The sequence below is a fragment of the Glossina fuscipes genome, unplaced genomic scaffold, assembly GCF_014805625.2.
Source record: "Glossina fuscipes isolate IAEA_lab_2018 unplaced genomic scaffold, Yale_Gfus_2 61245, whole genome shotgun sequence".
Classification (NCBI taxonomy): domain Eukaryota; kingdom Metazoa; phylum Arthropoda; class Insecta; order Diptera; family Glossinidae; genus Glossina; species Glossina fuscipes.
Window position 1 is genome coordinate 595,905 of NW_024003472.1, and position 15,093 is coordinate 610,997.

At 31.1% G+C, this 15,093-nt stretch overlaps 1 protein-coding gene across 1 annotated transcript in view; it reads left to right on the plus strand.

Annotated features, from left to right (window-relative positions):
• The window catches only part of LOC119643558, a 61,695-nt gene that overhangs the window by 11,212 nt on the left and 35,390 nt on the right, over positions 1 to 15,093 (plus strand). The window contains exon 5 of the mRNA XM_038042943.1: positions 10,392 to 10,469. Coding sequence (XP_037898871.1) covers positions 10,392 to 10,469 — 78 coding nt within the window. The remainder of the gene's footprint in view (positions 1 to 10,391; positions 10,470 to 15,093) is intronic.

Below are 15,093 nucleotides of genomic sequence, written 5' to 3' on the forward strand. Positions count from 1 at the left end.
AAGAGCATTTTTCGTGCGGTATCATTTCAAATGTTGCTTACAAATGCGACATTGTGCAAAATCGATTATCATATATTAATGCAATCAATTTTAGTGTTCACATATATTCACATATATGTAATATATGCAACGTTCAAAGTATTCTTATCGATAATACTGTATATCCACACGCGACAGGCATTTTCATAAATATCAGTACTATACCAAGTACTCAAAATTGCACACGAGACGTAGTCATACTTAATATCCTCATCATAACGATCAAATTTAATTTTATATAAATGCTTTTGTTATATTGGGAACTTAATGACAAAGGTTAACACGCCGTTGATGTTAGGAATAAAAGCGAATTTAAATATGGAAATAGTTTCATTTTAACCTCAAAGGTAATATATATAAAGATCTTTATGATTTTTTAATGTTTTCTAAGTCTGAAAACGGAATTTTTAAATTTGTTTTTATAGTGACTCTCTTACAACGTTTTACATAATAATAAACTAGAAAATAGAAAACAAAAATTAGTTATTAAAAGAAATTTCCTTCATATAATAGATCATTTTAGCTCGAAAAATAAAACTTTCATTATAATAACAAATTTTAACAGCTTCTGCATGCTTCTATGTTCGGTCGGCACAAAAACGATATAAATTTACAGATATCCCACTGCTTTCCCCCACTTACTCACAAGTTATTTGTACGCACCTTTAAATTCCCCAGGTTCCTTTAAGAAAAGCTACTCTTTCTTCTTGACGCAGGGGAAAGAGGGTTTCTTAAAAGTAACTAATGAAACATGAGAAGACCAGAGAGATTTTTTAAAAGTAACTATTGAATTATCTATAAAGATTCATTCTGTGTTTCGTAGATGTTTGTATTTATTCTGGCCTTCCTTTTATAAAAGCTTTATTTCCACCCAAGAGTATCCCTTGCAAGCTAAATTTCCCTAAAACTGGAAGCCAAAGGAAATTGTAAAAGAAAGTAAAGGCTAATTTTCTTTAAATATATATTTCACATAGTTTCGCTGATTTTTTTGCGTTCTACACATGGTGGAAACCCCTTTAAATAATTACAATTTATTCTAGTCGCTTCCCTTCTTAGGAGCTTCACAACACATTTTGTTGCTGGTTGCTTTACTTTATACACTTCTTTCATTGAAAACATTCACAAACGCATGAATGAATACAATTAGATTCTTGGGTGTAGAGGGGAGAGTGCAATTTCTCGTACTCAAACTAAATAAGGTCTCTCCTTATTTTTTTCTCTTTTCTGGCTCTCTTAATTATTGAGATATAAGAGATTTTTTTGGCAATCGCTATATAAACTAGAGTGGAACACCCTTTTTGCTTAGATTTATCTAATACTAATTAAATGAGAGAATAAGTAGACCTTTTTCTTCTCACTTCCTCTTTTTTGAATATATTAAAAAGTCGCTAATGAATATATTTGTGAAAAATTTCTGTATATATTTTATACTGTACCTAATACAATAAAACAAAAAGCGTAGTGCGACGGTGATAAGAAAGAGAAAGGAAGTGACAATCTTAGTTAGTCTTATAATCTTGTATGCATGTGTCAGTGGAAGCAAAGTAGACTAGGGATAAAACATGCAAATTCACAGAGTAAAACATGTTCTCGTTTTTTATTCAACAAATAATGAGTCATTTTTGTATACTTTACCATTTGTATGTTTTACTTGAATATGACATACATCTTTTCAGTTCTAAATGCGAGTTGTATGTTCCAAATGTGCATCTATTATTTTCTTATTATGAAAACTATATGTCAAGAAAGGGGTGGGATTTGCTTTCATTCATCTTCTACTACCACTTTTGCTTCTATTGTGCCAAAGTTACTTCTTAAATTTTATAATTTAAAGACAACGACACACACATGTCTAAAAAGCTTTGAATTTCTCCTAATTCTGAGTACTATTGCTATTTAAACTGTCAAAATCTATCTAAAACAGAAAGAACAAAAAATTTATTGTTCCAAATACGTTTTACAGTTTCTTGCTGCTTCGCTCTGGTCTGGCTTGGCGGTGTTCTTTCGTTGATTTCTTTGCATATGCCTTTCTGTTTAGCTACTAGTCTGTTTATTTGTCTGTCTGTTATATTACTTGCTTGCCTGTTAGTCGTTGTCTGGTTAAATGTTTATATAAACACGTGTATACAGCTTTGTGTGTGTACACACATATTTGAGGTGCATGGTTTGCTGTTCAACTTTTGTATCAATGTGTGAGTCTGATTTACTTTTTTAATATTCTTATTTTTTTTATTTCTACGGTGAATGTATTTGTGAACTGTGGTCCTTTTATTATTATTTTTTGTAATTTCGCGCATAATTTCTTGAGAAGAAGACGCCAGCAAAGACGTTTGCTGTCCTGTACAAGAATAATGTTACAACTATTGCCGGCAGAAGTTTTAAGAACATCGTGCCGAAAGGACGTTAGGACGCTTAATTTTACACGCGCGCCAATTATAATTACAAAACAAAATTAAAAAATAAATCACCCAAAACCTAAAATATGTGTAACTGCAAATTTGCAGTGCTTGTACGTGCGCTATTGTATATGTCGGTGTAATTTAATAAAATGTATTATAATGAAATAAGTTACAAAAAAAGGTTCAATTAAAAAAAAAAAGAAAGAAACAGTTTTCTTATGAATTTTCTTTCGAAAAAATATAATTGAAAAGTGGACAATTATAATTACTAATAATTCCTAAAGCATTAATTAACGGAGCATTGCTCAAAAAGTTTGTTGCCAAAAATATGATTTCTTTCATTTCTGATAATGATGCCCGGCTTTTAAATTTTAAGTTTTTATCAAAGAGATGTTTATTTTCGACTTAATTAGAAAAAAAATTACAAACAATATATACAAAATCTTTCTTGCTGACAATGACGTGCAATGTGGGCGCGAGTCAGATGTACTTTAACTATTCACATGTCGCAGCACATGTTTATCATATAGATATTGAAATGATTTTAAGAATACTAAATAAATTGAAAAAAAAACTCATATGTACATACATACAAACATGCATATTTGGGGAAAAAATATATTTGTATATTTCTGGTATGCGCGTATGTTATGTTTGCAGAAATGTAAGAACTTCCGTTTAACCGTATGTACATGTGCATGTCGTTACCCATATGTTTTGCTAAAGTACGTTTTAATATGCGACATTGTGTATGTTTCAGTCTGTTTTTGTTTGATTTCCGGTTTTTCTGCTTCGTAGAATGAAGAAGTTGAAAGTAAGGAATAAATATATATAAACACATCTATATATATATATATATATATATATATATATATTTACGTAGATATGTATATAAACTAAACAATTTGCAAGAATAAAAGAGTTTAAATCGTTGCATCGAAAGCCAAAAGTTTTCTAATTAGAAATAAAATTGAAGAGATAAACGTGAGCAAGGCCGACTACACTTTTTTGCATGCACAAAATCAAGAATGCAACCACAAAGTACAAAGCAATTTTTAATGTAATGCCATATAAGAACAATAATAAAAATAAAAGTAAATAAAGGAAAATTATAATACAATGACTCTAGAATGCGAAGAGAAACACGATGTAATTAATATTTAAATATTTTTACAAAATTTAAGAAATTTTGGGAAATTCTATACATATGATATATGAAATTCGGAAGTTTTTTAAAAGAATGAAATATTTATTTAACCGGAAATATGAAATTATTGTATTGTTTTTTTAAATTTCATATTATATTTTGTTTTGGTTCCTTCTAACAGTGATTTCACATTGATGTAGAAAAATGCGAATAAACAAATCGCAGAGGGGCATATACAAGAGAATTTACTGCATATAGTAAACAGATCAAGTGACAAAAGAATCAAGTATCTAGGTTAAGTAACACTGGCAAATGCTATAGAAGCGAAGTTTAGCTGAAAGAAACCCGGATTAAGTTTTGTTGAATGCTAATTTGTGCATTCGTTTTTTCGCTTTTTTTAATGCTCAACAAAAATCCGACACGTCCTTGATTATCAATTTTTTTCTTTTAAGCTTACAGTTCCATTAGCTACCTTCACGGCGTACTCTCGTACGAAAACAAAACACAGCGCAACTTCCATATAATTTAACTTATATGTTGCATACAGAAACAATAAAAATATTGATCCGGATCTTTAAATAAATTCTAGCTTTCAACTATTTGCGTCGAAGATAAATTGACAACTCCTTGTATTTGACCACCTAATAAGAAACAGTTCATTATAAGTTATTATAAAAAATGTAACGAATTGCTAAGAAAACAAAAGTAGTGCGTAATTTTGAGTTATTAGAAACTTGGTCTCTTAGATTTCACTATATATAAAAGCTAAATAAATTCGCATTTTCTTCCACAAATGTAAACTTAGTGGAATTACATTCTGTGGTGAGCTGAAGTCTTTTTTAAAGCACGGAAAAGTGACGAGTATTAAACCATTCTCAAAACAATAGAATTACGTTTATTACAAACACTTCACTTAATGATTGCATTTGATGTGCTTTCAGATTGTGATTTATATTGAATACGTTGGCTACACACATAAACACATACTAGAAAACAGGTTAATGTATACAAATGCATCAAATACACAAGAATAAAAGCTGGAAATATTTATTGCAGACCAAAGGAAATAGAAAGACTGTTAATTTCTTATGAAAGCTACAAACATACACAAGAACATTTGCGAGCAGTTGACGAGTTCTTTACTTCTAAATCTATTTATAAGTTGATTCAAGTTCAAAATTTGATTTATCATTATCATGTTATTCTAAGCATGCGGACTATATATAACATATAGATTTTCACTGCAGATGTTATTTAATATTGTCAAAGAGTTTTATCTGAGATGGCGGTGTACTTCTTTAATTAAAACGGGACCATATCTCAAATTCTACCATTAGCAGGTAAGAGGATGTGACCAATAGATTTATTAAAAATTAAATGAACATAGGGAGTACGACATTTGCAATCACAACGCGTTCGCTATACCATTTGGTATAACCTAAAACGTGTTTTACATGAGAATTGGTAAAAAGCAAATATATAACGATTTATTACCGACTTCAGTGGTCACAGGTTTTCAAGATAAAAAAAATATTTTCGTTGTTATGTGTACAAAATTCTTGTGTTAATGCGTATTTTAATTCGACTATAAGCTAAGTGATAACAATTATCAAAGGAGAATGCGCAATGTCTATTAAGAACGGCGTTCTTTTGCATTGAATCTTTTTTAATAGATATCTGTAATCTGTAGATTAGCTCAAGGAGAAAGATTTAATATGGAAATAATACGCATGGAAATTAATGCGTATTCTTAAAAATCAACTTCTTTGATTGAAGACCTAAAAATCAACTAAACCCTGAGCGAGAATTAAAAATCGACTAAACCCTAATTTCTTCATTTAACAATCTAGTCAGTAACGTAAATAATGCAATTTGCATTTAGCAATTTAAACATTTTCGACATTAACACGTCTGCTGAAAACTTCTAAAATAGGGTGAAACCTCATTGTTAAGTGCTTAAATATTAAAAGAAAAAGTTCGACGTCTATACTTTTTTCAGGCTAAGTTTGGTGTAATCATCATCTGATTCAAAATCAGTCCCATCAATTTATTATTATTTTGCTTCTATCCGTTCAAAGAAATTTAAGTACTTTATCAATGGATACGTCGTTTGTTTGAGACGGCTTGCGTCTATTAAATCTCATTGATTTCACATTTCTGCATGTATAATGTAACTACAAAAATATTTATGCGGGCGCTGTTCAGATTTAAACCAAACTCAGTGAAGTTTAGAAAAAAAGGTCGAGCTAAAGCGAAAGAGACATCGCTACAACTCTATCGTTAACGTGCACCTACCGGGATTCCTTAAAATACGTAATCATCATTTCTGAATCTTTGACATATCTAAGTTGCAATGTAGTCAGGCACTGGCATTGATCTCAGATATTACGACTTATACAAAGCTTCTTACTATCTAACATGACTAAACGGTTTTAAAGATCAAGTATATTACTAATATCTAATTCCTCTGTTTATTCCTCTTACTATTTGAGTGGGCTGTCTGTCAGTGCTTCTTAGAATCAACGTAGACATTAGAAACTTAAAATAATTATTTAGAAACTTAAAATAATTATTTAGAAACTTAAAATAATTATTTCATTAATAATAAAATTTCGATTTTTTCTAGTTTTTATTCTATACGAATAATAATATCCTTAAAATTACCATTACGTACGGGAATGGCAATCTTCGATGACTTTTTTCAACAATTACTCCTACTTTTTACACTTATTTACTCAAATAGTAAGGGTGTGAAGTGATAAAGTCTGGCAGTGTCAGTTTAGGTGAAAGTGAACATTATCTCGTGTTGTAAATAATTTTTGTTAAAAAATCGTTGATTTTTATAATGTTCTAGTTGATAAATTCACCGCGCTACAAATGGTCCAGCAGTTTAATTTATTCGCTTATTACTATTTTAAAGCAGATATAATCGGTCGGCAATAGATTGGGATTATTTTATTTTTTTCATTATTCAAAATTAAAGTAAATCTGATTTCAAATTTGAATTATATCAAGAATACATATTCATATGATAATTTCCAACTTTCCATCTAATCGTTTCGCCTGAGAATTCTAACAACCCTCAAATAGTTGAACGAACGGAAGTGACTAAATTAAGTCAACCGCTTTTATGGATAATTTCGGAACGTGTCCCTGATCCCTACACACAGGATGAAAAAAGTGTCACCTTCTACCATGTGTTACTTAGTATAATAATAAAAATAGTGCAATTTTCATCATAAAAAATAAGCCTAACATATTTATATAAATATGCGATGGTAAACACATTACAAAAATAAATCCTTTCTTCTTGTTAACATTTTTAGGCCCACGGCCGAAACATGAGGAGTGTATTCATTTTGTCAAAACGTTCGAAACGCCCAGAAGGAAACACAAATTCTGAATCGATTTAAGCATGTCCGTCGGGCTGTCTGTGTGTCTGTCCGTCTGTGCAACGGCTGCTTTAAACATAATCTTGCTCGCGAAAATGAAGCTATCGACTTTAAATTTAGCGAAAACATTCGAACTTCTTGTACGTAGGATGGTATGGATGGGTGGAAATGGATCAAAACGATCAAAGAGAACACCTCTGTTTTTCAAAACGAATAAAAAATTGGTCTTTTACCGATTACTCTTATACTATTGCAGATAAATGTGCAAGAATTTGAACGCATATTCTAGCAGTGATGCTGTAGCATCTGCAAAAAAGTGAAAAAAATGGGCTATCAAATATTATATCATAAGCTGCAGAAACAGGCTTCAAAACTCCGTAGTATGCACCTTAACATTTCCGTCTGTTCGTCTGTCCACCTGTCAGTCTGCGCAACTGTGTAGAATTTTTGGTAACCATTCTCCCGTTAACGAAAGTAAACATATTGCCTACAAATCTACAAAAGAATTTTAAGTTGACCCAAAATTTTGAAAGGACATGCCTACAACGCCCACATGTCTCTACGACAGAAACTTTTATTTTGAAAATAGGAAAAATCAGGCACGCTCACTCTATTTTATAGAATATATTATAGAATGAAAATTTAGTTCATTTACATTTTTGTCTTTTTTAGATGCGATGGGAGTAAAACATTCGGTCACGATTGAATATAATTTTTTACTTGTTTTCTTTTATTTTATTTAAAAAAAAAGGGAAAACTAGTAGGCAAAACCGTTTCTTGATTTATTTCAAGCTACAGGCGAATATCTTATGTTATCACTGACGTTTGACTTAATATGTATCAGCGATAAAAGTAAGTATTGCAGTTATCTCATTAAAAGAAAGGGATAATATATTATATGTCTGTGGCTTCATTTGTGGAAAAGATTGACCTTCAAAAGTATGTTAGAATAAAATTAAAGGGAAATTTGACGACATAAATCGACAGTACGGGTATCCGCATTGTTCACATTTTACTGCCAATCTCGTTCCACCACTACATACAATCAACATTGATAAAATCAGATCATTTGCAAGAATTCGCCTTGGACCTACTAGGGCAATACACTAATGGATCCTTAAGAAATATACTCCTCTTATTTTCAAGTGTTGGGAAAATTTTACGATTAAGCATATATTTTGTGAATGATAAAACTTGTCCAATATGCGAGGATTCATATTCAGAGTGTCCTACCCTATAGACATCATGGAAATAACTCGATATCAATAAAATATTTAGCTTTGAGCCGATAGCCTTAGGTGCGAATGCTCATCCTACTTTTAGTCCTTGAATTTCTTGCTGCGGTCAAAATAAATTATAATAATAATCACATATATTACATAGAAATATTCTACATGATTTAATAAACAATATCAGTAAATAGTCCAATTTTAAAATTCAGTTGAGTTTCAAATAACAGGTTTTTGTTAAAGATTAATAGATTTAAATCCATCCGATTAGCAGAAAGGCGAGATGAGTTTCTATGCTCATGCGCTCAAAATACAAAATTATTGCTGCAGAAAGTCCTAAGTAAAGATTTAATTTAAATGTCAACTCTTCCTAGAATATACGTTTAAAAAGGGAAATGTGTCATTCGCACATTCTTGGCAATAACATAAATATATTTTTTAATAAAATCAATTTTATCACCTGAGAAGAAAAATCTGCAGCATATTACAACGGAATATAATCTACTTCAGTAACAAATTTTTAGAATTGTTAAAAGAATTAAAGAGCGATTATCCTTATGCAGCAACTTCATTATCTCTCCGCAGCGGCAGGCGTATATTTTTATGCATGTCGAGATACATTAGAAAGAAACAAACACACAGTGTGCCTCTGAAAACATAAAAGGGTCTTTCTACCTATTTTCCAATTCCAATTGGTGTGTTTTATGATAAAAAAAATTTTAATGGGTTGTGTTGCAGTCTAAGTACAATTCAATAAATGGTCTCTTGACATTACCAAAGCACAGATCAGAGTGTTCCAAATTTTTCGATTTTTACTACGCCTGGGTAATCAATCGGTGAAGATGTTAGACATCGATATACTACATGCGCACTTTTCTTGAAAAAGCCATGAAAGGACACTTGTCAAAGACTAACTGAATCGATATTACATATTTAAAAATTGGTCTCCGATTTTACTTCCTCTACTTTACGACGTATAAATTACATTAATGTTTTTGTTTTGACAAATTCATATCAGAAACTGACTTATAATAACGAATTCAGTAAGTCTTTTTCCAAATTTCAGTTCGGTCGTTCAGTCAATTTCATAAGCAAATCTGCAAAATGACTGTTTACGATACTTAACAAACACTTAAATCTAAAACCGGGGACAAAGCTTAGTCACTTCACGTGAGTAGTGACCGTTGCAATCTCTTTTGTTTCGATTAAGTGCATATTTAGTGCCCCTCCCGCCCCCTACTATCGCATATTTTAGGAAAAGACTATAGCGGTTAACCATCGTCAGATGGTTGTCCAACTGTTCAGTAGTCTTTAGAAATGTTAGTTATAATGCCAGGAAATTTTTTGACTGCGACGTAATTGTCTTAACATAGACCAACTTCAGGCCAAGAAACCTTCGTTTTTTTAAGTTTTTGCTCATTTCTAAGAATGACAGACATTCAATGTCACTTTTCCGGAAGACCTTTACATGTTTAAATATTTGCAACGTTTGTTGCAAGTCAGCATCAAGTGTATTGTCGCCGACCTCAGCAGTAAGCACATTTCATTTGATCGAAATGCAGAAAAAGCCAGTAGATATTATTTAAAAAGAGGCGGACAATAATGATGAAAACAAAAATTAAAAAAATAAAAAAAGAGAGATGAAAACAGTACCAATTGTGTCTGTCAACTTGTCAGATCATAATTCAAGCTCTAAAACCATTTAATATATTTCATGTGTTTTTCAGTTTTCAGTTATTTTGGACGTACTTTTTTAATGTTATCTGCAAGCTGAAAAATGTTATATGGGATATGATCCATATATTCTTGTTAAGCTTTAAACATAGATGTTAAGAAGAGTTTCGAAATATTTTTAGTAAAAACAACGAAACTGAACAAATGTGAGGGAGGCGAAAAAACTAAGCATAAGCCAAATGCGATCACTTTCTTGCTTCCAAAAGAGTTAAGCAACAGGAAAATCAAAATCTATACAAAATCGATAAATATATTAAATTAAATGTTATCTTACATATACACATTAAGTAATAATAAAAAAACTATATCATGAATAATAATATAATTTTTTATTTTCTCTTTTTGCTTTCTAACACGGCATTTTGAACTTATTCTTACAACTTTCCGTACCGATGCTAATGATGCTGTAATGTACACCGATGGCAATGGTGCGTCATGCCTACATCCGTAGCTACAACTATCCCGTTCCAATAGCGCGGCAGCCATTAGTGAACGAACATTAGAAGAATGTTGGTCTACCCTGCAACGAGTGAGTTGGCATCTATTCCGTTGTGTATAGTACTCTTCCACGTTAAAGACACAAAACATCTAAACACATCAATGATTTAGTAAACACATTTCACATTCAAGAATACATCATATCGCTGAAAACAGTAAAAATTTAGAGTGAAAAGTTTCCATAGACTCATATTTATTAGCCCCTAATTTTTTAAACAAATACTGTCATTCTATTTACCTATCAACTTAACTACCTCTTTAGTTATCTAAAAAATTGTATTTGAAACAAATTTCTTTTTTTTTTTTTGTCACTAGAGCAGTGCATGTTTCTCTGTTAAAAATTTAAGAAATGTCCACTTGTTTACCTGTCCGCCTGTCCGTCTCCCACCTGTGCGTCGGCAAACACTGGTAGTGAATAAATGTCTCAATTCCACGTAATTTTATTGCGTTTAGTGTCTTTGACTTTAAATTTGATTTTCACGTTTGGAAGTGGATACCAAAATATGTAAAGAGATTACATATCTTTAGAAATAATTTGAAAATAATGCATTCTTTAATCAATGGCGCACATGTACATGCTAAAGGATTTTACATTTATAATCAATCGAAATTTAAAATTTTTGGTTTGGCGAGTAAAAGAAATAAGTACCTTCCAACTTGAATCAAATTTTAAATGCTATCTTAAAGAACGTATTAATAATACCCACGTTCAACAGTCAAATTTATTGCCAACCGGCTATTTTATGTTGAAACGTCTTTATGTATAATATTTATGTGTCAAACGTTGATTTTATATTATATCTATGTTATATTATAAGTTACATTTATTACATTGTGTTATATAATATACGGTACGTGTTGCTGTAATTTGGGGAATGAATCGTTATAAAAGACAATGATAGTCATAAGTCGTTTGCAGGTGTATGAAAATCTATGGAAAAGCTCCCACAGCCTTTTGTCGTAACATACATTTGAGATTGTCAGATTTTCACCATACAGGCAAAAATGCCAATATATCAGAATTTTCTGATCAGGGCAACTATGCATATGTCACGAATATTCCGATATATGTAAAAGTATTGTACATGTCGAAATGATGACCTGAAAACATTGCCTTCCGAAAGATGCAGTCATATGCAATCATTGTAACATGGTTTTCATCGAAGATGGCTTTTATGGCACCTATACAAAGTCTTGTATATAAAAATATGAAATTTGTTGTTAATTATTCTTTGACTTCATACATTTCCCTTTTATATATTTCTTCTCATACAGCTTCCAAAGATAAACATACCGCGATGATACTAGAAAAGTCCGATTTAATAAAGGGTACACACACATTTTCGAAAAAATATGTTAATTTCTTAACGTAGCCTTTTTTTTGAATGAGAACCGCTAAGCTTTTCCGAACAGTAGACTCCGCGTCTCTTTCTTCCTCCCCATTTTACCTAATTGCTGGTAAACATTTTTTTAAAAAAGTCTGCGAGTGGACTAAATGATAATAAATGTCATGATAAATCTACCTAAATCTACGTATAGTTCGAAGTTAAAATCCTTTGGTTTTTAGGTATCATCAATTTAAATCCGTGTTCAATGCGTTTATCAATAAAACGTTTCGTGTAAACATAACCCATTGTCATTTGCAACGATCCATTTAAACATATTTATATAAATCATTATTGTTGCATAACTTTTTCGTTTTGTGAAGCAAATTAAGAATTTTTTTTTTAATTGCTTGTTACATTTTTTATATTGAAATAAAATATTCATTGTCTCCATTGTTTATAAATTTTTATATAAGCGCAAAAAAAGTTCAAACCGCTTAGTCCTTTCTGAATTTGTTTCAATGATTTTGTTTTATTTTATAATTTTTTAAGTATCGCCATCATGTAGGTATGCCACAGAACACTCACTCTCAAAACTAAATCTTACCGGAATACTCACAGAAGTGACTACAGTAACTTTGTTAATAAATAGGATAAAAAAAGTATTGGGTTAGCTTCGCACCGGTGCATACCTTTGTGAAGATAATTTTGTAATTGTGTGCCATCGAAAAGAACGATTATAAAACTTGAACAAACATAGAGGCACATATCGGAAAGGAAATCATGTTTAAAAAAAATAAAAATTTATTATTGGCCATGTAGTAGCGGTGTGAGTACAGTTGATCCAAATTTGCTATCTATAAAAGGCATCCTAAAAAATTACAGATTTTTGGTATATTTTATAAGGGATGTGAACGGTTGGTGTTACATATGCATAATATTAATAGTAATAGGGCCCTGGGCTCTAAACAATTCCGTTTTTGTAACAGTATTTGATATTCTTCCAGATGCATTATATACAAAGAGTAGGTTTACTTTCATGACATTTTTCCTTAGGCATTTTCTACATACTCCTATTTTAACAACAATACGCACAGAGTAACGTGTACATGATAAACAGTGACAACAAATTTGTGTTTTGATTTTATGGACATGATACAAAATGTAGCTTTTTAATATGTGTAGTATTCCCAAATTTTATTTGATTTTTACAATTATTTTGCTACTTTTTCCTTGTTTAGCGATGTAATATAATTTAGCGAAGAGAAGATGCTATATTTTTTAGCAAAGAGACAAACATTTAAAAAATGCAGGTTAATTGGAATGGTCTCTTCATTTCGCTCGAAATTCGGATATGAATAACTTGCAATATTAGTATATGCTCTCAGGCAGTGTAAGGTTCTGAGTTCCTTTATTCATTTTTGTAAGACGGTGAATGTAATCTTAATTTATGGATATTTAAGCTTACTTCTTCTAATAGCACACGCAATTTCATCCGCACTCGCGGATATACAATAACGTTGGTTACTTTGCAGTAAAATCACTAAAATTTTACAGAACTATTAAGCAGAGTCAATTAAATCTCATGTGCAAATTGAGGCTGCGAATGATCCGCTGAAGTGAACGGAACATTATTTACGTAAGCAATTTCAGAGAAAGATAACTTGTAACAACACTTAACAGTGGAACCAATCTGTTAGCACACTATAATATGATACTTGAATCTAAACTATGCTTCTCTCCATTATTACGAGCATAAATGCAATTTTACAAATTTTTTGGTGAAATTTAAAGTTTATTATCAAAAATAACAACAAGTAAGAAAGTTATAATCGGCTCAAGTCGAACCTCACATGCCCACCATTAAAGTCGTTAGCACTCCATGCTTTTATTTATAATTATAAAAAAAGTGAATAAGATAAAATCTACTTTCCACCTTTTAGTTCGCTAAAATAAAAATTTGTGTAAATAAATTTGTTTGTAAAATTCATTTTAATACAGTTTTTAAGTCACAGTGAAGGGAACAGTGTACGGTGTGCAGATTTTTTAAGGCAGACGCGAAAAGAGAGGGCTGTATTATTATATCAACTGTATTTTATTTTTTAAGTAGACAGATGAGAGCTTGATTAATATATGACGAAAATTCTGTGAGTAAATTCTCTACAATAATATAAAAATTAAAATATTAAACCAATAGAAATAATTATTTTAGTCATATTTCTACTAAGGTAAACTGTAAACTCAAAATTAATCCAGAATGCTAAATGTACGGAGTCTTGCAAGTTACCAAAGTACGCGGGTCTACATTACCTATATTTAAAAATAACGAATACATTTAAGTCAAGTTGTTGATATATTTCTGCTTAAAATTGAAAAAGAATGATTATTATTTAATATACCTTCGATTGAAATATCCCCCCGTCTGCGACCAACAATATAATATTTTGAACTTCGTTATTATTCTGTAAAACGGTATTTAAAGTCCCAATCAAATTTTGCCTGAATGCGTAATTGGAAATGCGGTATATGAGTGTGTGAACAATAAATTTATGCTTGAATCCTATGCATCGCGGTGTTCTTTTTGAGGTAAATCATAATCCCCGCTTTATTTTACTGACGATCTAAAATTTCCGTATTTCGGTCAATATTGTCTAGTATAGTAACTTCCGGAGCACTCTAGATTATAATGTCCAAAAAATCGGGCTTTTCTAAGCGACCACCGTAATTAATTTAGAATTACATGTAGCACATTGTACTCTCCAAGTTCATTTAGTTTATATCCCAATCGAGGATATTGTTAGGAAAAAAATAATCCACCATGTCACGGTGTCCACCATATTTATTTTAGAATTAACGCATTTTTGGGCAGGTAAGATATTTCCATTTGAGAAATGTACAAAATAATTTTGAACGGGCTGTATTGTTTACGATTAGTAAGCAAAAAACCTCAAAGGAGTAAAAAAAAATTTAATTACTTATAACTTTGTGCATTTCTTCCACTTTTTGAACACAAATAGTAGAGTTCGCTTAAAGTAAATGTAGGATATTTCTGTCTTTCATAATTTGTGAGTAATGACCAAAAACAAAGAGTTTTTGGTTATAGAAACGTAGTTGCGCTCAGTTTATGGTTGACTGCGGGCGTGTGCTCTGATCAATTTGGCCCATTTTGTATATTAACCTGCGTGCAGAAACTTCTCCCGTTTCTACTAAGTTTGATGAAGATATGTTCGTTTCATAACACGCACGACGTAGACACGCAGGCATAGGCGGATAGACATGACTTAATTCGCTCAGAGTTTCACGCTGGTCAAGAATATATATTTTCTCTCT